This window comes from Eschrichtius robustus, chromosome X (assembly GCF_028021215.1).
Source record: "Eschrichtius robustus isolate mEscRob2 chromosome X, mEscRob2.pri, whole genome shotgun sequence".
Lineage (NCBI taxonomy): Eukaryota > Metazoa > Chordata > Mammalia > Artiodactyla > Eschrichtiidae > Eschrichtius > Eschrichtius robustus.
Window position 1 is genome coordinate 95,901,920 of NC_090845.1, and position 21,471 is coordinate 95,923,390.

Sequence of the window (21,471 nt, forward strand, 5' to 3'; positions counted from 1 at the left end):
ATGGATCCAAATAATTAGGAAGGCAGAACTACTGGAAAAAAAACAAAAAAACTAGACCCACAGTGCAGTTCGAAAGCTAGCTACACATGATTTTTTTGTGTAACTTTTATTTTCGATTATCTGTGCCACAGGTCCAATGTTACCTCAGCCATGTAAAATTCAACTATGATTGTATTTGGAATCTGTGTGTGAGCAGATAATTTATTTTTGCAAGAATCTTCTTTATTTATGCTTGACTTGGACTGGTGTCAAAGTGACGCTGCATGCCTGAACACCCAGAGAGCAGCTCAAGGGGGGCGGGTGTGCTGGCAACCTGGGATTCAGTGACTTCTATGGATAATCCCCGATGTGGATAATGAATATAAGAATAATCAAAATATGACTCTACCCAGATACGAGAATGGGGCTATGTGGGTAGGGCAGCAAAAGACAGAGGTTGCAATGAATTATAAGCACACAATTTATTATCATTAAGGAAAAAGCATGATCCTGGATGCTCTAAATAAGGAAGAAGCATGTAGGAACTCTGAGGTCATCTTCCTTCTCTATTTTATGGCCACTGGCCACTAATGAAACCCTACACTGTTCCACTCTCCCGTGGGACAGCCAGCTCCGGGGGTTAGGGCAGGTGATTGGGTCCTCCGAGGTCCAGTTAATTTTTCCTCCTTTCCTAACCTGCATTCTTGCAAATGTGTGTCACTGGTCAAAGGAGAGATTGGGGCGATTGGCTAAGGGCAGAGACGTGCCTGCTATACTCTCAGCTGTTACGGAGGACAGAATGAAGTTTCTGGTGGAGAATTTGGAGACTGTCTAAGGGATGGAGAGATACAAGCTGGTTCGAAGTATTCTTTAATAGATTTTGCTAATTTGGAAAAGAGAGCTGAAAAAGGACATAATAACTACCATTTAATCCTATTAAGGGGGTATATCTGAAAGCAGGGAGGGCAGAATTTAGGAGGAACAGTCTCAGAGAGCAGAGGTTGTTAAACACTGGAGTGTATGACCAAAGGACATTGTGGTATTTCCTTTCTTAGAGGTGTTGGAAGATCAGCTGTCTCTCCTTGAGCCTTTGGCTAAAGACAGTTCCAGGGACAACACAGGAAAGACATTCAAGCCTCCTGAGGTACAATCTAGGTGGAAAGCAGGAGACCTGACCCAAAACCTTTATCACCTTTCCACTTCCTTCCAGGGCTCACCTCGCAATCCGCAAGGTGAGCCCTGGGAGGAAGCAGGACTAATAATCATGTTCCCTATCTCAGGGCAATGGAAGGAGGAAGTGGCCCAAGCTTATTTACACAGAGCCCATCACAAATTCCTGGCAGAAGTGGGAACCCCCTTGTACAGTTTGATTTTATACAAATTTCCCACCGAATCTTGCCTGAACCTGTCCGGAAATCGGCACCGGTTCATGCGAAATTGCCGCGGTGACATATTTCCTGTCCTTCTACTGTGGCTTTGTGCATTCAGAGAAAGATTGGAACCTCTTTGAGTTGCTTCCTGGATATACTCCTTAGGCTGGAGCTGAATATGTCCATGAACAATGCTGAGAAGTCAGTGGAAGCTGGTGAGGACAACTTCTCAGTGCTGTGTCCCCGTGTGTGCCCGAGCATGGTAGAGACCATGCCCTGGAGCCAGGGAAAGGCCTGCTGCTGATCTGGAGTGTTGAGTGTCACGGGGCAGAGCAGGACACCAGAGATATAAAAATAGCAGGGTGTTCTTACACTTGGAATCGGGCTGTCAGAGGGGGCCTTCAAGCTAGGTGTACATGGACAAGACAATGTCAAATCATATTGCATGGCTCCTATTGCCCGCTCTGCTAACACAGTGCAGTAGGATGGCCCCAAATCCAGTAATTTGCCTACCACTCTCAAGATCTCGGCCATATTTGAGGACCACCAATACTGTTATTTATTTACTACTTTCTCTAAAATAACTTAAAGCAGATTAACTTTTTAAAAATGCCTCCACCTCAGAAATATTTTTGAAATCATACAGTGTACACACTCCCCCCCATACATGTTAAATAAATAAATAGCTATAAAAATAGAAGAACAAAGTTAGTCCACGTACCACCTAAAATCATCTTACACACCACCAGCGTGTGTTTACCGCACTTGGGGGAACAGCGCTCTCTGTATAGCGCACACAGAGGGTCCCCACCGCCAACAAGCACGGCTTTATTTCCTCCTGCGATGTAAAGCCAGCAGGGCTTTAGAGGGCCGAATGGCCGGGATGCCTCCCGCACGCCTTCCTCTCAGGGCTAGAGCCCTGGCTCTTATTATTTTCCTCCTTTCAGGTGCCAGCCCCAGCCAAGGCTGGAGTTTGCAGCAGAACACAGGGCCCTTATTCTCGGTCAAGTGCTCCTTCCCTCGAGCCATTTCCCCTGCTGAGAATTCCTCACTAGACCTCACTTAACTCGGACAGTGCCCTCTGTGGAGTGGACTTCCTCAGCCTTGGCCCCAGGGGCTGCTTTGGCTGGAGTGCCCTAAGCCCACATCAGTCGCCTGCCTGTCCAGCCCAGCGCTCACATGGGCCCCGGCAACCTCCGGCTGGGAAGCTCGGAGCACGTGGTGCCCTTAGCTGGGAACGCCGTCTTCCCTGGGAAGCCAGCGACCCCACTCTGAGCCTGCTCCCCGGGTGGTCAGGAGACAAAGGAGGCCTGCAGCAAGAACATGAGCAGTGGGGCTAAAGCATTCTGCAGGCCAGAAGGATTGTGCCAGTGTTGGCTAAACACAAGGACTGTGTAACAATCAGGGCTGACCAACAAGGGAACCGGCTTGTGGGTAGATACCTTCAAGCTGAAGCAGTGTGTCCACCCCCTGGGGATGCTTTACAAGACATTCTTGTTTGGGCTGGAGAGTTAAGGCCCTTCGGTGGCTTACGGCCTTTTTTGTTGCTGTTGTTAAACAGATAGTCATTCCCCATCCCCATCTCCCCCAATCTAACCTGGATGCTCTCAGGGTCCCTGGATACAAAGTCTTCAGAGGAGCAGAACTGCTCTGAGGGAGGCGGGGCTGAGGCAAGGAGCTCCGCCCACTCGGCTCCCCAGGCTCCCAGAGCCCCCTAACTTCCACCACCCACCAGGAAATGCCTTGTAGTTCAGGGCAGCCCAGCTTGAAAATCCTCTGGTGAGGAAAATTAAGCCAGATGAGGACCCCAACCCCTCCAACTTTAAAAGACACCTGCAGATTCTTCTTTGTGACCTTGTCTATTTGGTGAGGGCGGTGGCACAATCAACCTCCCGTCTTTCTTTCTGTCCTCCTCTAAACTCTCTCCTCTTCTCCTTTCCTCCCTCAAATTCACCTTCTCCCTGGCCTCTCCTCCCCTGCCCCCAACTCTCTCCTCCCTTTCTCCCTTCTTCTTTCCTTTCAGCAGTCCCTAAGGCACTAGGGAGGACCATAGGGCTCTATATAGTGCAGCACCATTCCCTGTGGGAATTCTAAGATCCCCCGCAACCATAGGAATCTATGACTCATTAACTGAGGGGCAAGAAATGATTGTTGAACAAACTGAGCCAAGAAGAAGGAGCGCTAGCGGCGAGGAAGCAGAGTGTGTGGTGTTGAGGGTGAGGGCGCTAGGGCAGTGGGCAGGTGTCAGGACAGGTGGGGGCGGTTCCTCTTCTACTCACCCTCCCCACCACAGTCTCCCCAGCAGTGGAGAGGCTGGTGGGTACACGGTTGGCAAAGGACACTGGAGATGATCTACCATGTAGGGAGCCCCGAGCTCTCAAGCCTCTTGAGAGCTCTCTGGTTAGTGAAATGGCACCTACTGTGGCTCTGGACCCTCACCATATAGCCCAGGGAGAGACGACCCACTATGAAGGAATCTGAATGCAGCGAAATGTGCCAAACACCAACATTCACCAAGCAGATTGGTTTCTGGTAGCTCATCTGTGCATTAGTTGGGGGGAGAGTAGCGATACATAGCAGCCGTCAAATTCTAGTCTTTCTTCTTAGGCAGTCTTTTAGGTCTGGATGTGAACATCCAAGACCTGAAAATCCCCCTAATTCGAATGAGAATTTCCACAAAGACACACATGAACAACTCAAGAAACGCATTCCGGATTGAGGACCTGAGCTGTGGGGGTGAAGGCGCCACTGGGAGACATTGGGTGGAGGGCTCATTGGCAACTACACACTGACCACACCCCCAAACGCCCTGGTTCTCGTTACTAACTCATTCCAAGCCCATCATCCTTGAGTTTTGAAAATGGACCCTAGTGTTCTATTCAGCCTAGACCCTCTCTTGGAGTCACGACTCTCTACACATTTACCATCTTCTCCTTCCTTTTTTTGCTCATATGAACCCCCTTTGTCACTCCCACCATTCTAACATTCAGGGGTTCAATGACATATTCAACTGTCCATGCATCCCATCTACACACATCAAGATTTTAGAGGTGTAGTCTTCCAGAATATCTGAATTGGAAGAGACCCTAGAGACCACCTTGTCTCCCCACTCCCCGATTTTTTAAGTAGGGAAAGCAGCCCACAGACGGGCAGGGAGTTACTTACTCAAGCTCAAGCATCAGATTGGTGGCAAAATCGGGATTCGAACCCAGATCTTCTGGATCCAAATCTGACCCACTTTCCACCACTTCGAGCTGTAGCTCCTCCAGGAACTGTGCCTCCTCCACGAGTTCAGGGTCCTCTACAAGCTGGGGGTCTTCCACGAGCTGGGGCTCCTCCAGCCTTTCCCCCTTCATCTCACTGTTGCCCAGGGAAACCTTGATTGCCTGGCTGGGGTTGGCTCCTGTCTCTCTCTCTCTCTCTCTCTCTGTGCCTCCCTTTCGCTCTCTAGCTCTCCCTCTGTAGCTGCTGGGCTAGGCGGGAGCAACTGGAAACTCTTTCCCAGGCTCAGAAGAAAAAGTGCTCAGGAGCCTTGGGGCCAGCCTGGGCTGGCTCAGCTGTGGAGGCGGGAGGAAGTTCCCGGCACCGAGTGCCTTCGGGGGCTCCCAGGCTCTGAGGGAAGGCTGGAGCTCCTGGGGTGAGCGCTGCCCTCCAGATCTTCTGCCGAGGCCGGGCCAGCTTCCTAAACTAACTCCCAGACTGAAGGGGAGGGCCGGATCCTCCGGGGGAGCCCAGACGGCGGCTCTGCCAGCCAGCCCCTGTGGTTGGAACTTTCAAAAAGACCAATGTTTCAGCAACTGATTTCTTTTCCAACCCGAACAGCAGGCCTTTCTGTCCCCCTTGCATGACTGTGGCTGTGGCATGCAGCCCCAGCCTGAGCAGAAGCAAGATTCCAGGGCTGGGACTCCGTAACACCCAAACCACTGGTCAATCCCGTTAAATGAAATCAAATTAAAAAACACCGTTTTTGGCATCAGGTAGACCCAAAGCTGGTCTCCTGGCATGGAGGTGTTGTGTACCTACCGGGATGGGATGTCCACAGCCGTCTAGAGACAAGAAGTCATGAGGCCATTGGATCAGAGAATCAGGAGACATGGTTTCTTTTTTCAGCTGGTCACTAATTGGCTGTTTGCTTTGTGGCAGGTACCCACCCATCTCTGGGCCTCAGTTTCCTCATCTGTAAGGGGTGGGCGTCAGACCCAATGGCTACGGAAGCCCTACCAGTTCTGAGCTTTTGTGTCTCTGGCTAAGATGCATGTGGTGGCCACCAACCCTCGGGAGGGGGAAGCTCAAGGTCTTGAAGAGGCAGTCCCCAGCTCCGCTGCCCTCTGAAATCCTTCTCTATTTGCCAGCAATGCCAGTACGGTGCCCTGGTGCTTCTGTAGGTTTCGATCTGTTAAAAATTTTGAAGCTCCCAGCAGCTCGTCCCCCCAACAGGCGGAAGACCAGAAGCCTTCTCAGTCATTTACACCTGAGTGTGAATGAAGAAGGTTCACAGAGCAAACCTTGACAGGGAGAACGCTTGCCAGACTGGGTTGCAGGTGTTAGCTGACTTTGGGCAGGACAGGGTGTGTGATTGACGGAGCAAGGGGAGGGGTCCGTGAGGGGACTGGTGAGAGAGGGAGATGAGGGAAGTCTGAAGAGGTTTCCTTCTGGTTCCACATATGACTTGCCTAATGATAACGAAGGCTTCCCTTTACTGAGTGCTTCCTCGGAAGGTCCTCTCATTTAACCTTCCCAACCACACTTCCACCATTTTCTACAGGAGGAAACTCAGGTCCAGAGAAGTCACTTGCCAAAGTCACAGAGTCTGTCAATGGTAGTCTTATCAGACTCTTCAGGGGCACACAGTGGCTAATGTCCTTCTCTACTCCTCCTCCAGGAACTTTCAAGGGTGAAGAAGCCCAACCCAGCTCCCCACAAGGGCCAGCACCTCCCACCGCGCCCGCCCCAGGAGAGGAACCGGGGAAAGCAGAGCGGGGGTCCTGCCTCTCTACAATCCTTGCTCCCCCGGTCTCTGCAGCCCTGGGCACACCTTGCAGCCAATACTAGAATATACCAGCAAAGGCTCCCACGTTTGAATAGGAGACTGAAGATACAGCATTTTGGAGACATGGTCATTTTGGGGGGCCAGTTTCGAGTGTAATTTTCAGCACATTCGTTCTTTTTTCTCTTCACTGACCTTCATCCTGTTCGTCTGGCAGGTGGTGAGCTCTTCAAAGCCTTTCTGATGCCAATTTTCAGCTGATAGGCTATTACGGCCCTTAGAGAATCACTCTGCCTAAATCATGGCTGCTTGATCTTGGCAATGAGAAAATTTCCTCGGGGGTTTGCTCCTATCTGAGGGCCCCAGTGAGCCAGAGGAACTTCAAAACCCACATCTTAGGGTATTAGCAGTGACTGCGTTCATTTTAACTTTCCTTGCTACTGATTTGGGGCAAGAATCCCTCACAGAGGGACACAAGCAGTGCCCAAGGTTTTAACAAGGTGACTTTTCTTTTTGCGGATTTTCTAATCCTGGGGGAAGCCCCCTTAGCCTGTGTTCTCACGGCTTCCTGCACCTTTTCTTCATTATGATCAATTGTAGTGATAAGGTTATTTGTGTAATTATTATTTGATATCTGTCTCCACCACTAGATTGTAAATTTCCTGCCGCGGGGATCCTGCCTGGCTTGTTGGCTGCCACTTTCTCCCCTGTGTCTGATTTTCATTTGTGTGTGGAAGGAGAAATCTTCCTCTTCCCCATGCACCTGGGGTGGGCAGTCTTATCCCAATGCCCCCCACACTGAGATGCTCCCCAAAATTGTTAGACTGTGGAGGATGGGTGTCCCATTGAAGCTAATTTGGCCAGGAGATAAGGCTGAAGGATGCAGAGGGCACCTAACAGCTCCTTAGTCTATTCTCCCACATGATTCCAGTCCTAGGAGGGTATACGCTAGCTTTCATGACTGTTCTCCAATGGAAATCTCATACACATTTCTATTATGAAAGTATCTTCCTAAAAACACTTTCATCTCTCACACAGGCACTTTCCTTTTCCTTATAAGCACCTACTTCTGACTCCTTTGCTTTCCCCACCTGTTTATCCCCTTCTGTCCATGGTCCTTATAACCAGCCCTCTCACACTTTTATCCAGTTCTTTATTGCTATTGTTACCACCTTCCCCATATTTGTAATAAAACATCCCTTGGTAATTTTGTCTAGCTTCTCTGAATGCTGGTAGGCAGGAAGTTCTTTCTGATATCTAATCGCAATTCTTCATGCTACAGTAGAGGCCTATTTCCTCTTGTTCTGTTCCTAGTGTGGTTTGGAAACAGCTAGTCACCATCTCTGAGTTGTAACTTTTCTTATATTTGAAGATCAACCTCTCTTCTCTCTCTCCACAACCCTCAGGCCCACCCTTAACGTTCCTCTCTGATCAATCATCTTAGCTCCTTTAGCCTGGCTACACAGCTCCCTGAAGTCCCAGGCTTTAGCCCGTTGGCTAAACAAGCCTCTCTTCCCTTCTGCATTCAGGCTGTTTTTCAGCCTGGACAAATTATCTGACATTTGCAGCCCAGAAAATTTACACCCCAGGCCCCAGAAAGGAGTGCAGCCTGAAGCTCTGTGCCCCACTGCCTCTGTACAATGAGAAGCATTCATAACTCAGAAGGAGGCCCGCAAAGGGAAAAGAAAACCCAGACGACCCTCCCCATTCTTTTTCTTTACAGTAAATAATTTACAAAAACAAATTTTCCTCCCCATATGCTATACCCACTTTATCACTGGTCCCCAGGGCCAGCCTTTACGCATTTCCATACTGTCATGGACTATTTTTAGCGAAGGATGACGTTAAGTACTAGCTGCCCCGTGGGCTTCAAACTCATCTCTTCCTCTTGTCAGAATGCTGTCAGTCCTCCTCTTTTGGACCTGCTGGCCACTCATGGCCTAGAAATATCTCCAAGAGTGTGAGCAGCTACCTAATGTTATGACTTCAGGGGTTCCTGAGAAAGCCTCTGTCTAAACATGTCTCCTTTGGCTTGGGTCTGATGATTAGAATTTCAGCAATAGAGATTCATTTCTTTAGCTCAATATCACTTCCTCAGGAAGCCTTGTCTGATCCTTTGTTACACCCTCTGAGAGAAGCTTATTCCTTTTCCCCCTTGGCACATATTTGTAATTATACTTTCATTGGTGTGGCTACTCTGGTTAATGTTCATCTCCCCCACTCTACTGACTATCCCATAATGGCTGTGACCATGCCTTTTGTGAGTTTCCCACTCTATTCCCAGTGCCTAACAGTGAGCCTGTTACATGCAAGGCATGCAAGAATTTGTTGTTGCAATATTTGTTGTTGACTGAATCTGTTCATGAACTTAAACGTGAATTCTCCAGAGCACGGATGGGAAAGGGTGTGGGCGTGGACGCCCAGGACACTAGCTCGGGGAGAAGGCCCCAGAAAGTAAGGTGCTGACCATAGCAGCATCCTCCTTCCCCAGATGCTCTGAGGCTGGTTCCTTTTTGCTGCTCCAGCTCCCTCTCCTTTCCCGTCAGCTTGAGGCTTCCCTCCTTCCTCAGCCCAACCCCAGGACCTTCATTTATAGGGCACCTGGGAAAGAAGGGTTTGACCAAAGTATAAGCGAGGCTAAAATGACACCCTGTGGGGCCTCCAGCGACTTTTTTCCAGAGAGATTTGGGCAAAAGGTATATATATTATCAGGGCAGCACCTTGGCACGCCCCTGGTTCTGTCACCGCCCCCCGCTTAGAAGGGGCCTGGTGGAGACTGAGGCCAGAGGTGCACAGATGCGAAGCCATACTCCCAGGCTCCTCTGGTGCCCACCCTCAACTGCACTCCCAAGCTCAAGGCTCCTGGTTCTGATGAGCTTTCCACGAGCATCCACGAGAGGTGCCTTCCTGCTCCCGGGCCCTGAAGGCCTCCACCTATCCAAGCCTAGCTAGGTCTCTGAGGGGAGGCTACTAGGGGCCAGCTTGCCCCGAGTCAGAGAGGGGCCATGAGAGGAGGGCCAGAGTAGGCCTCTCCTCCCTGAAGCTGGGTGACTCTGGGTTTCAGCCCAGGAAGAATGGAAAGTGTTCCTCGCTGTCCCCACCCCAGCCAGCTCGTTCTGACCCATGAGCCCCGCTGGACTGGCAAGGTTTCCCTTCCCGCTCCCAACTAGGGAGCCCTACAGCTCTTCCCACCGGGCCAGAACCAATCCATTCTTTAAGGCCCTGCTGGAAGCCACAGCCATAAAGAGACTCTCCTTTCCTAGTCTGCTTTGGCATCGCCTAAGCTCCGGACTTGCGGATCCAGGGAACAGCAAGCTTGAGGCCTTTCCCTCAAGGAGCAGAAGCCCCAGTGTGGCCTGCGGTGGCTCCGGTGGAACTGCTTTGTTCCCCGCCGGCCTTGGGATGCAGCTCTATCACTCTCAGCTCCCCGCAGCCCAGCCCGTGCCTCTGCTGCCTCCCTTCTGTGTCCTTTACAGTGCTTAGCGGGGTAGACATTCAATAAATCTGCAGTAGGCACTAGATAAATAGCAGGCCCCTGGTCGATAAATGATGGATTGATTAACTGAAGTGCCTGGTCACTCAGCGCAGGGCCTGAGTTCGTTCATTTTCCTGTGCACCTGGGAAAGGCAGAGTATATTGCCTTAAAACTGGGCAGGGTTTTTCTTATTCTTTTTTCTTTGTTTCTTTTTTTTACTGCAACTGACTATGAACTGAAAGGGTGAGGAGACAGGGAGAAGTGAAGGGCTGGAGGCCTGGGAGGGGCCTCAAGGAAGGGAAATTCTGCACCTCCACCTCAGCCCCTGCCCCCAGTGTTCACCGGATTCAGGGAACCTGGGGTCCCTAGCTCTCCTGAGCCCTGAGATGGTGGTCTTGGCTTGTCTGAGGATTCATGAGTCTGAGATTTAGATACAAATCATACCTGCTGGTAGTTCCCAATGCCACCTTTTTGACTTTATCTCCCTGTTTCTTCCTCTTTTTCTCAGACAGGACAGCAGTGTCCCCAGCTACCCTCAACCTGTGAGCCATTTACCCCCTGGCAACACAGTGTGACAGGCTGGGCAAAGATGAGGAAAGAGAAGAAGAGGACTTATTGGTTTAGTCACAACCTTTGAGCCAATGCACTATTAGATTGATAGGGCTATTGTGCAATGTAGATATTCGAGTAAGCTTATTAGAGAAATACGTCATAGAATTCAGCAAGCCCCAGTTCACTGGGGGCTCAGTTGCACCAAACCGGTAATGCAATTTTCTGAACAGGCTAGGAAGAGAGCTAAGTATCACTGTGAATTCAGACCAGCCTGGGGACTTTTAGACTTTGTGGAGAATGGATTGGGAATTGGCTTAGGCCTTCCTTTAAAAAGTTCCTCCAGCTTCCGCTAAACCCTTCTCCCTAAAGTCTCCAGAACAGTACCTGAACCAACAAGCAGATACAAAAGGAAGAAGAACTTCTGACACCTGTTTTGGCGCCCCTCCAGATGCAACAGGCTGACTCTTTAGCACCGTACCATCAGGTGATAGCAGGAGATGCCACCCGCCCCCCAAAAACACCCCAAACCACACTAAGCCCACAGCAGCTCGCCTGCCTGGTTACGTCTGCTGCTGAGTATGGGGGCTCAGGAGGGAATCGCCTTCACAGCCTGGCACTTGGCTCTGAGCAGATGCTGGCCTGACACTAGGGAGAGCGGGCTGTCCTTTTGGAAGTGTAGTGAGCTCTACTTAGACCCCCATCAGGCTTCTGAATGCCTGGCCCCAGGGAAGCCTGCCACTGAGCAAGCAGAAGCTTGATGCCTCAGGAACCTGGCTCTGTTACATAAGGCACTACGCGAGCTATGAGTCAGGGACCTCAGGCTGGCCCAGGCCCAGCCTAGTCTGGGAGTGAGACTAAAAGGGAGGTGTGTGTGTGTGTGTGTGTGTGTGTGTGTGTGTGTGTGTGTGTGTGTGTGTGTGTGTGTGTGTGTGTGTGTGGTGTAAGCCAGGAAGGAGCCGCTGGAAGCACTTCCCTTCCTCTCACTTCTCACCCCCTTCTTCCTCAGGGAGAGCTGTAGCCAATCACTGGCCTAGAAAGCTCGGAGCGGGAATCCTGGCCAGACCCTAAGCTGTGAGCAGCTGCTCTCCATCTCCCCTGAAGAGAAGACAAGAGGAAGTAGGTTGAATACCCAAGGCTGTTTCGTGAGTAAATTCTTCCTTCGAGGAAGGATGGGGAAGGTCCCTGTGGGGCTTTGTCCACAGGCAGGGGCCTGCTTTCAGGCTGGGTCTATTTGAGGAAAGTGGCTCCCAGGGGAGGAAGGCTGATAGCGTGCCTGGGGCATCACTGACCAAGCATGCTTCTAGCTCTTGTTTCCCCCTGGGCTAGTGTCTGCACATTGGGAAGCTTCCCAGTCAGTCTTCATGCTGGCTGGGATCTCACACCTCTTAAACTCTTTCCAAAAGAGCAGTAGCTACTTTGGGGCAGGGATTTCCAGCTAGAAGGTACAAGTGGATTAGACTTGCCTGTAGAGAAGATTCCCTCCTGCCTGGATTAGCATTTGAAAAAGCTTGTTTTGTATTCTCCAAGACCCTGTCTTATCACTGCTCTGACTCCTTCGCTAAGCTGGATTTCGGTATGGTACACGGTAGCTTCCATAAGCCATTTCCCTGCCCTGACTCCTCATCAAACCTGCTTTGAGGCCGGGATCTATCCTTCAGGCCTTCACAGAGATCCCATTAGCCCACAGGGTCCTGCTCTGCCAAAGCTGCGGCCCCACAGCGAAGCCCTAACCCTTGTCCCATTACTGCAAGCATTGGGACAGCACATGTCCTGGGCCATTATTGCCTTCTTCATCTAAAAGGGAAATTTCATCTTTTTTGACCCCTGTGGTCAAGGAATGCTCTCCCTTGAGTGCACTGAGCACACAGATGCCCCAGCGAATGGGTCCAAGCTTCGGGCCCACTCAGCACGTTGGCTTCTCCAGGGGTAGAGAGACTATTGCATGACACCAACCAATTTGTTATGTAAACCCAGCCAGCCATGGCAGATTATGGCTTTGTAGTTATCTTGAGGGATGCCTTACATAAGAGGAGAAAGTTCAGGTAGGAGCAGAATCGTGATGAGCAAACACCATGCAATGGCCACCACCAGGTGCAGAGATGGCCGACCTTATTCCTCTCAACCAGCCCACAAGGTGCGGGCAATGCTCTGCTGGGCTCCATCACTCAGGGGACCTGGAGACCCTGCAGCTGTGGCCAGACAATCCATCTCCTTTTCCCCAGACTTCCTGGCCTTCAGGACCTGTTATGGAAAGGAGCCAAAGCTCTACCTGGAATTGGGAGCTTGTTAGTTTATCTGGAAGTGCAAATATAAGCAGGATTGTTAACCTTCTCTTCAGGCTGGGAGGGGAAATAAGGTCACCCTGGAAAGAGTTACTTTCTGAGATGTGGGCTCACATGGGTCCATTCCTGACAAACCAGAGGCGGAGGAGGTGAAATTTGTGCTCTGTTCTCGCCACGTTTCTTGAAGAGCACGAGCATTCCATCCAGACCTCGTGAGCTCCGTGCTGCCCAGAGCCCCACACTGCAGCAGGCCTTTCAAGGACTCCGGCCCGTCTCTCTGCTTCTCTTCTCCAAACTTGGCTTTCCCACATTCCATTCCCATAGAACCCTACTCCCAGTGAGCTGTCGCCCCAGGGAAAATTCTGATAAACCTATCCACACAAAGTGGTTAATGACAAGCGAAGCTATTACATGTTACTCTTTTAAAAAGGAAACCCTCAGTAGTAAACCCCGGTAGACCCTGGCCATTCATTAGAGAGACACGCTCAAACTTTTGCCAGTTCCTAATTCATGAGCATCCTGAAATCACATCATTTCCCTCATATGACTTCTACTATTTCTGTTGTTTTGTTAAACTTCTTAGCTTTCTTTTTATTGTGATCGCTAGCACTAGCAGTTGACTCAGGGAGGGGGTGTTCTCCCCAAAGAAGTAGACATTCACTCATTTCATGGGCATTACTACACTTGAATGGATTGACTAAGAGTAGAGGACCAAAAACCTGAGTTGAAAAGTAGGTGCTGGGCAACTCCACTCCTAGGTAGAGACCCAAAAGAATTGAAAGAAGGGACTCAGAAAGATACGTGTACACCAATGTCCAAAGCAGCGTTCTTCACCAGAACCAACAGGTAGAAAGAACCCAAGTGTCCGCGGACAGATGAATGGATTAAACAAAATGTGGTGTATCCATACAATGGAATATGATTCAGTCATAAAAAGCAATGAAGTACTGATACATGGATGGACCTTGAAAACATTACGCTAAGTGAACGAAGCCAGACCCAAAAGGGCACATATTGTATGATTCCACTTATACGAAATATCTAGAATAGGCAAATTCGTAGAGACAGAAAGTAGAATAGAGGTTACCAGGGACTGGGCGGGGCAGGGGAGAATAGGGAGTTATTTAATAGGTACAGAGTTTCTGTTTGGGATGATGACAAAGTTCTGGAAATGGATAATGGTGATGACTGCACCACTGTGAATATACCTAATGCTACTGAATTGTACACTTAAAAATGGTTAAAATGACAAATTTTATGTTATATATATTTTACTGGTATATATGTACATACTAATATATATATATATACTTTATATACATATATAAAACACACACATACGTAATATATATAGTAGCTGCTGGTAGAGCAGTAGGGTCGGTCACTACCCAAAGCCTCTTAGCACATGGAATTCACAACTGTGCCTCAGCAAAAAGGCAGTTCCTTACATATTGAGGTTCTCATGAGGTATACAGACCATGAATGTTAAGTTTGCAAATGCATTTGTGTTTTTAACGGAGAATGTGCCTTAATCCAAGAGTGCCTATTCTTTGTCAGACCACTAGGCACTCAGGAAATAGTTATTTTAAATTAACTCCAGCTAGGGAAGGACTTTGAGAGCTTGATACCAAAAGCAAAAATCACAAAGGCAAAGAATGACAGACTTAACCACATGGAAACCCAAAACCTCTCTACAGCAAAGTACGCCATCCTCAAAATCAAATGGCAAATTAGTTGACAAAGGGTTGCAATCTCTAATTCAGGATTTCTTATGGTGTGGTCCAAATACCACTGCGCTATGGGATAGGAGTTTTAGATGGTACAAGGACAGAAAACTGATCTTAGACTATGAATTTAGGCACTACAGCAGGCAGGTAGGAGAGCTTTGTCCCCCAGATCACACCATGTAAGTGGCTACGTCCTCAGAAATCAGGTCCAGGAATATATATTTATGAAATCATTAGTTTGAAGACGCAGAGAAGCACACATAATTTTTATGCAATTTTTTGTCGGAAGCCTGATCTCTGAATCTACATCTTTCCCTTTACTGTTGTATATTACATCAATAGCGAAGGTTAAATGAATTAGTACACATAAAACAGTTAGAAATCTTTGCTATTATTATTTTCTGAGCATCTAAGTGTGGGGACCAGTTGTTGCCAGCTCAGAAGCTTAAAGGTAGACTCCTGGGGCTGTCCGAGCTGGAAGGGAACTCAGATTCAAAGCAGCTCAGATCACATTGGCTGGCGTGCTTGGGGGCTGAAGGCAGAATAGAGCTGATTAAGTAGTTTTGGATAAAATCTCAGAAATAAATTTGAGGTTACAACAACAATGACAACAACAGAGTATGGCAAAAGCTCCCATTCCAGCTTGCTACACCTTACTGATCGGAGAATTAAGGCCCCTCAAATTTCAACTTTGCAAGTTTTTTAATAGGCTGTATTTCAATTGGAAATTTTAGCTCTTTGCCCAGCATATTACATCTGCCTCTTAGGTTTTCCAGTTTTAGAAGCATTTTCAAATGATACGATATAGTCCCCTAATAATAGGGTGACCAACCATGCCAGTTTCCCTGGGACTGTCCCAGTTTGACCATTGAAACTCCTGTGTTGGCTGAAAGTCCTGGGATGGTTTGTCACCCGACCTAATAAGGACATTTTAACCATTTGGTTAGTTTCTGGGCTAATATTTACCTCTGCTTAACAATTCTTTCTTCATAGACAATTCTTTAGTGTCTTACTGACCTTAGGTGGAGTCTTGGCTCTGCTCTTCATGGTAAGGCATCGGGCAAGTTATTTAATTTTCCCGAGCCTCAGTTTCCTTCGTTAAAAAATGAAGAATGGTGATAACAGTACCCATTTCATTGGGTTGGTGTAAATATTAAATGACGTTATGCAGCTATAGTGCTTAGTACATGCTGTAAACACTCAATAGATGTTAGCTATTCATCTATTATAGTTATTAGTTACCTAACACAAGATTGAAGGGATGGTGTGCAAAACACATCATCTCCCCCCCACCCCAGTAGTTTAGAGGCACCATTTACATACCAACGAGCTACATGCCCATTACCACTGATTCACATGTATATACACAGCACTGTTCATCAGGACTTCTACCAGGCTATTAGAGTTACTGCATGTGGTTCATACCGAAAAAAAAAAAAGAAATCACATTTAACCCTTAATAAGAATTTTCCAAGACTAAAGTTGTAAAATCTTTACAGAGGACCACACCAACAATTAAGCAGTCATCTAGCCAAAAAAAAACCCTTTACTGAGCACTGGGTGTATAACTAGAAGCCAAGGGAAAGCCAAGTAAGTGGAAAATATGCCCTACCCTCAAATTGCTTACACTCTTGTGTTCCAAGGAAACCAAGAGCTAAGCTGGGAGCCAGCGACAGGTCAAAGCAGACAAACCAGAGAGAAATCAAGAATATGTCCCACCCTTTCTCCCAAGAATATAGGAGCCCTTGCAGCAGGGGAGTGGGCTGTAGGAGGAGGGGCAGGAAGAGTCGCTTCTCCAGAAGAGACAGCCTTGAAGGTAGACAAATTAGAAGAAAAAGACACCCAGGCAGGAATCTGAAATATCAAATCATTAAATGGAACAGAAGGAAGAATGATGGCTGTGGTATGAAGATAGAAAACCAGGGAATAAATGAAGTAAGAAGAGGAAATTTTCACTCGGGAGAAGACTGTCCAGCTCAGATTTTGGAGAAACCCCGTGACCAGTAATAATGGTCTCCTACTTTGCTAATGAGCACGTCATTCTAGGCAAAACCTCAACCAAATTGAGAATCTCCAACCTCTAAGGTCCCAGTTGTCAAGGCAAATGAGAGAATGCTTTGTCCTGCTATTGTCCCGCTAGAAGCGTTAAGGCCGTTACCACAGGACCCTGTCACTCCCCAGCCTCATGGACGCCTGAGGGCTTGAGTTGCTCCCTCCACCAATGCTCTCAGTCCCCCACCCAACCTGGTAGCATTTCCAGGCTTTGCCAAGAACCAAACGTCAACAAGCAAGTGTCAGTGGAGTAGGTGACAAGGAGGTCTTGCCACTCAAGAAACCCAGACCACCGGAAAGCCTCCCAAGGTGTGGCACAAGCGAACACTGTGATTTCAGGCTTTCAGTCTCACCCCTCATTCGCTTAGGTCTGACCCGCCCAGGCCTCCAACCTAGGAACCAGAGCCGAGGAAGCGTCCCCTCTTATGTGTCATCAAGCCACTTCGGAGCCGTTTCTCTCCCAGCTGAAAGAGTGCAAGTGCTACAGGCGCGCTTTCCAGGTGTCTTGCCACCCCTCCCCCGCTGCCTACGAGCCCAGATCCCAGCAGATTGTTAGGAGCCTATTAGGGCTTTCGCTCGGCAGGGTTGCAGCTGCTATGGTCTGAATACGCTTGTAGTAATCTTTCACCAGAAATGAAGATTCCCTCGAAACCTTTCCCATACACGCGCGTGGTTTCTTGGAGACAATGAGATCAATTGATGCGTAAAGTAAAATAATAGATGAGAAAGGGCTTCGATGGCGTGGAAAATGGCTGAAAATACAACCTGTTATAATAATGCTAATTAAGTCGCTTGTCCCCTCCTGGAACTTCTGGGGCTGAGGAGGCAAACCTGGGCTGAGCACTAAGTGAGGGCAGTTCTTGCCTAGCTCGATGGCTTTTAAAATTTCTTATTTGTGCCTCACTGAAAAGCCATTCAATTATTCAAATATTCTGTGGCAGTTCAAAATTTCTTATTACCTTGTCTGAGCACATTACCTGCCCACAACCTGGCATCTCAGAACTAGAAGGAACCTTAGAGACCAGAGAGGTCAGGCGACTTGCTCAGGTTCACACAGGGAAGTAGAGCCATAACTTGTACTACAGCCCAGGTCTCCCACAGCAGGGTTTCTCTTTCTCTTACATAACCTGTGATGTTGAGAAAGAAGAACATCCGCCCGCTCGCAGGCACGGACGCGCACGCACGCGCGTGCACACACACACACACACACACACACACACCAGTGCCCTGTTCCTATGGCTCTAAGAACACCAAACCCACCACTGGGTTTCCTGAAGTTGCCTGCCCTGCCTCAAAATTGCCTCAGTTGTCCCCGCAAGACCGGCTCTTACCAGAGTGTCTCAGACTGGAGGACTGTAGCCACCTTTGGTCTTCCCATTGTGTTTCTCTCCTTCCCTCTCTCTTCCTTGCCCTTCAGCAAGATTTCTAGAAAGTCTCACCCGCACTCCAACACACGCCTGCTATGACATGGATCACCCACCCTCCTGTCCTTAGGATGCTCTTTGGGGGCGGCTTTTAGCCTTCATTGGAAATTGAAGGCTGTGATCCGTGGAGGAGGTGCGGGGTCCCGCCCCATCCGGAGTTTCAAGAAATTCTCACAGGTCTCTAATTTTTCCTATCCCCCCCCCCCGCCTCTCCTCCACACCAGCAGCAGCTTAATTTGTCTCGACATTTTGCTTGCCCTCATCCTCAGTCAGGGCCACTCAGTAATTTAAAAGCCCTTGCAGTTTCCATCTGAGTTTGCATAGTTGGAAATGGGCTTTTTGATAAGGGTGGGACTCAGATCCCAAGAGCATCCCGTGGCAGATTCTCCAAAGTGGCTGTAGAAAAGTGGGCATCTGGGGAGAAAGTGCCTCCAGCTACACCTGAACCATCTAGGACTCTGTCCACCTTCTGGGCTCCAGCATCTCCCTAGGAAGGACTCTGCAGGCACCTTTCAAAACAGGGCTCCCACCTGCCAGGCTTCCCCTCAGCCGTACAGGAATCCAGGTAGCCTCAGGGTCCGGTCGTGGCAGCCGGGAGCCCGACCCCCCCCTTCAGTGCCCCTCTTGGCCTTCCCGGTTGCCCCTTTCTGTCAGAGGGACGGGTCCAGCCGAGGCGGATGCGAGCCGGGTCCGTGTGCCCACCCGCGTGCCCTGCCACCCACCTGTGGAAGAAGAGCAGGATGGAGAGCATGGTCTGGTCGATGTTTCGGTTGCAGATGCCCTCGTTGATCAGGTAGCAGGGGTCCCGCAGCACGGGCTCTAGCGAATCCTGCCGCATTATGCTGTTGAGCTTGTCGGTGTTGAGGTTCTCGAAGATCAGCTTCTCCTGCAGCTGCCGAAAGTTGCTCACGGTGGGCCTGCCCGGGTTGTTGTTGTCCCCGCTGCTGTCGCGCTGGAGCCCGCTCCGGTGGGCCAGGTCCAGGCAGCAGTTGCAGCAGTCGAGGCCGACAGGTGAGCGGCAGTCGGGCTTGGGCTGGGCCATATTCTCCGCCTCGGGGGCCGCCTGGCCCGCGAGGCCAGGGGCGGCCGGCAGGTGCGCGCCCGCCGGGCCGGCCTGAGGAGACTCCAGGGTGTCTGGGACAGACAAGCTGTGAGGAGAAGAGTTGGAAATGAGCGCCGAGAGCCGGCCACCCTCGGCTCGGCCCCCTTCTGGCTGCGCCGCTCGGGGTGCGAATAGAAACAGCTGGACAAACAGCTCTGAGCGGATCCTTCGGGCTCACTTCCTCCTCTTCCTCCTCCTCTCCCCCCCCCCCACCTCCTCTCCGGGCCGGGGCCGCCCCCCTGAGGTACCACACGAGGCCCCAGAGCCGTCCCAAGTTTCCCAAGTGTAAGCGGGGGCCCGGGGCGGACCTGTGGTAGCAGGAAGGGCGGGCGGCGGGGCAGAGGGAGAGCCGGGGCGCGCCCTCGCTCCCTCCCTCCCGGGCTCCCTCCCTCCCTCCCCGGCTCGCGGACTCGCCAGATATCGGGCTCCTCGGGGCTGCGCCGGCGGAGCGATAGCAGGAGCCGAGCGCGAGTGAGCGAGCAAGCGAGCCGCGCGCCAGGAGTCGCCGCGGCGCCGTGACAGAATGCAAATGACCCCCGGGGGGCCGCCGGCCCACGCGAGGCCGCCACTTCCCCCCGCGTGCTCCCGGGAGCCGGCGCGGTCCTGCCCCCGCCCCCAGCCCCGCCCCGCCCCCCGCGCCCGCAAGGCTGCCCGCACCCTCGCCTGAGCCGCCGGGAGCCCGGCCCAGCCCTCTCTCCCTCCGCGCGCTCTGCGGCGCCTAAGCTCGGGCTCTCTCGCCGCTTCTGGCGCATCTTCGGCCAGAAATCCCCGAGAGCCGCCGCTCGGGGCAGCCGCGCCACCCCGGTCTCGAGCTCGGCGGGCGGGCCAGTGTGCCTGGTCCCACCGCGGACGGGTGCCCCTACAGGAGAGACGCCGCCTTCGAGAAGCGGGGTGGCGGTATGCAGAGAGAGCGGTGGCCCCTGAGGAGAGTCTGAGGGCGCCGGGCGCGCCCCAGGAGGACCCAAGACGGGCCTGGAACAAAACTCACAGAAGCACACTCAACTGCTCCTTGGTTTCTCTCCCTTTCTTCTCCCTTCACTCATCTTCCCCTTTTCCCCCACTTACTCTCTCCTGTCTCCTCGGCGCCCCAGCGGAGGTGGTCTCTGAGCTGGCTTCGGGGAGTGCCAGCCCCTGAGCGGGCTTCCCGCCGCCCCCGTGCCCTCTGCGTCTCAATCCCCCACCCCCCAGCCTGCCTTCTCTTGGCCCCTCTTCTCCCATTCTTTCTCTCATTTTTCTTTTCCTTTTTTCCTCTTTATTTACTCCTTTCTGCTCTTTCCTTTCTTTCTCGCCCCCTTTTTTATTCCTTTTCTGGATTCCTTTTCTTTATTTCCTCATTTACCCCTTTCCTCCCCCATTCCTCTTTTTCTCGCCTTGGTTTCTTTCTTCCCCTTCCTTTCCCTCATTTTATTTCCCCCTCGCTTCCCTCACCTCTGCACCCCCTCTTTCTCCCTAGTTTTGTCCCATCCTCCCCTCTTCACTTAGTTTCCCCGATTTTCCAAACTTCTCTCCCCTCTCTTTTCCGATCCCCACCTGCCACCTTAGGTGATCTCTGTCCTTACCCTTTCAAGGTGGGAAAGTAAATTGATACAGCCACTATGGAGAAGGGTATGGAGGTTCCCTCAAAAACTAAAAATAGAACTACTATATGACCCAGCAGTCCCACTACTGGGCATATACCCTGAGAAAACCATAATTCAAAAAGAGTCGCGTACCACAATGTTCATTGCAGCACTACTTACAATAGCCAGGACATGGAAGCAACGTAAATGCCCATCAACAGATGAATGGATAAAGAAGATGTGGTGCATATATACAATGGAATATTACTCAGCCATAAAAAGAAACACAATTGCGTCATTTGTAGAGATGTGGATGGATCTAGAGACTGTCATACAGAGTGAAATAAGTCAGAGAGAGAAAAGCAAATATCATATATTAATGCATATATGTGGAACCTAGAAAAATGGTACAGATGAACCGGTTTGCAGGGCCGAAATAGAGACACAGATGCAGAGAACAAACGTATGGACACCAAGGGGGGAAAGTAGCAGGGAGGTGTTGGTGGGGGGGGGGGGATGAATTGGTAGATTGGGATTGACATATATACACTAATATGTATAAAATGGATAATTAATAAGAACCTGCTATATAAAAAAATAAATTAAAAAGAAAGAGTATAGGGCAATTGTGTCCAATAGAAATATGAGAATCACATATATAAATTTTAATTTTCGTATAGCCATATTTTTAAAGTTAATTTTAATAATGTTTGAATAATGTAATTGAAAAACATCAATCTAATAGCCCTATATCAAACTCTAAATTTTGATAACAGAGAGAATATACTTTCTTTTCAGTTACTCAGAGAACTTTTACTAAAATTAAGTTATATAAGACTACAGAGAAAAGATAAAAAAATTCTAGAAAGTAGAGGAAGAATAGCATAGTGGTTAGCCTGTCTTGGGTAGATCCCACCTCCACCTTTGGCTAGCTGACCATGGGCAGTTTTCCCTTGAACTTC

At 50.0% G+C, this 21,471-nt stretch overlaps 2 protein-coding genes across 2 annotated transcripts in view; both read right to left on the reverse strand.

Moving 5' to 3' along the window:
* Window positions 1–19,511, reverse strand: part of TSC22D3 (TSC22 domain family member 3) — a 58,498-nt gene extending 38,987 nt beyond the window's left edge. Inside the window, exons 1-2 of the mRNA XM_068533066.1 lie at window positions 19,365–19,511; window positions 18,571–18,996 (exon numbers count right to left, since the gene is read on the reverse strand). Of these exons, the coding sequence (XP_068389167.1) occupies window positions 18,571–18,890 (320 nt within the window). The 5' untranslated portion in view covers window positions 18,891–18,996; window positions 19,365–19,511. The remainder of the gene's footprint in view (window positions 1–18,570; window positions 18,997–19,364) is intronic.
* Window positions 19,125–20,168, reverse strand: LOC137756396 (serine/arginine repetitive matrix protein 3-like). The gene is made up of 2 exons (XM_068532667.1): window positions 20,016–20,168; window positions 19,125–19,922 (listed from the first exon to the last, which is right to left on the reverse strand). The coding sequence occupies exons 1-2, from the start codon at window positions 20,166–20,168 to the stop codon at window positions 19,125–19,127; spliced, it is 951 nt and encodes a 316-aa protein (XP_068388768.1).
* Window positions 20,169–21,471: the final 1,303 nt, after the last annotated feature.

What these genes read in the sequence shown, in the direction of transcription:
- LOC137756396 (XM_068532667.1), bottom strand. Translation starts at nt 20,168, where the DNA reads ATGGGAGAAGAGGGGCCAAGAGAAGGCAGGCTGGGGGGTGGGGGATTG. An exon ending in CGCCGAGGAGACAGGAGAGA is followed by an intron (nt 19,923 to 20,015) that starts GTAAGTGGGGGA and finishes GTTTTGTTCCAG; the next exon opens with GCCCGTCTTGGGTCCTCCTG.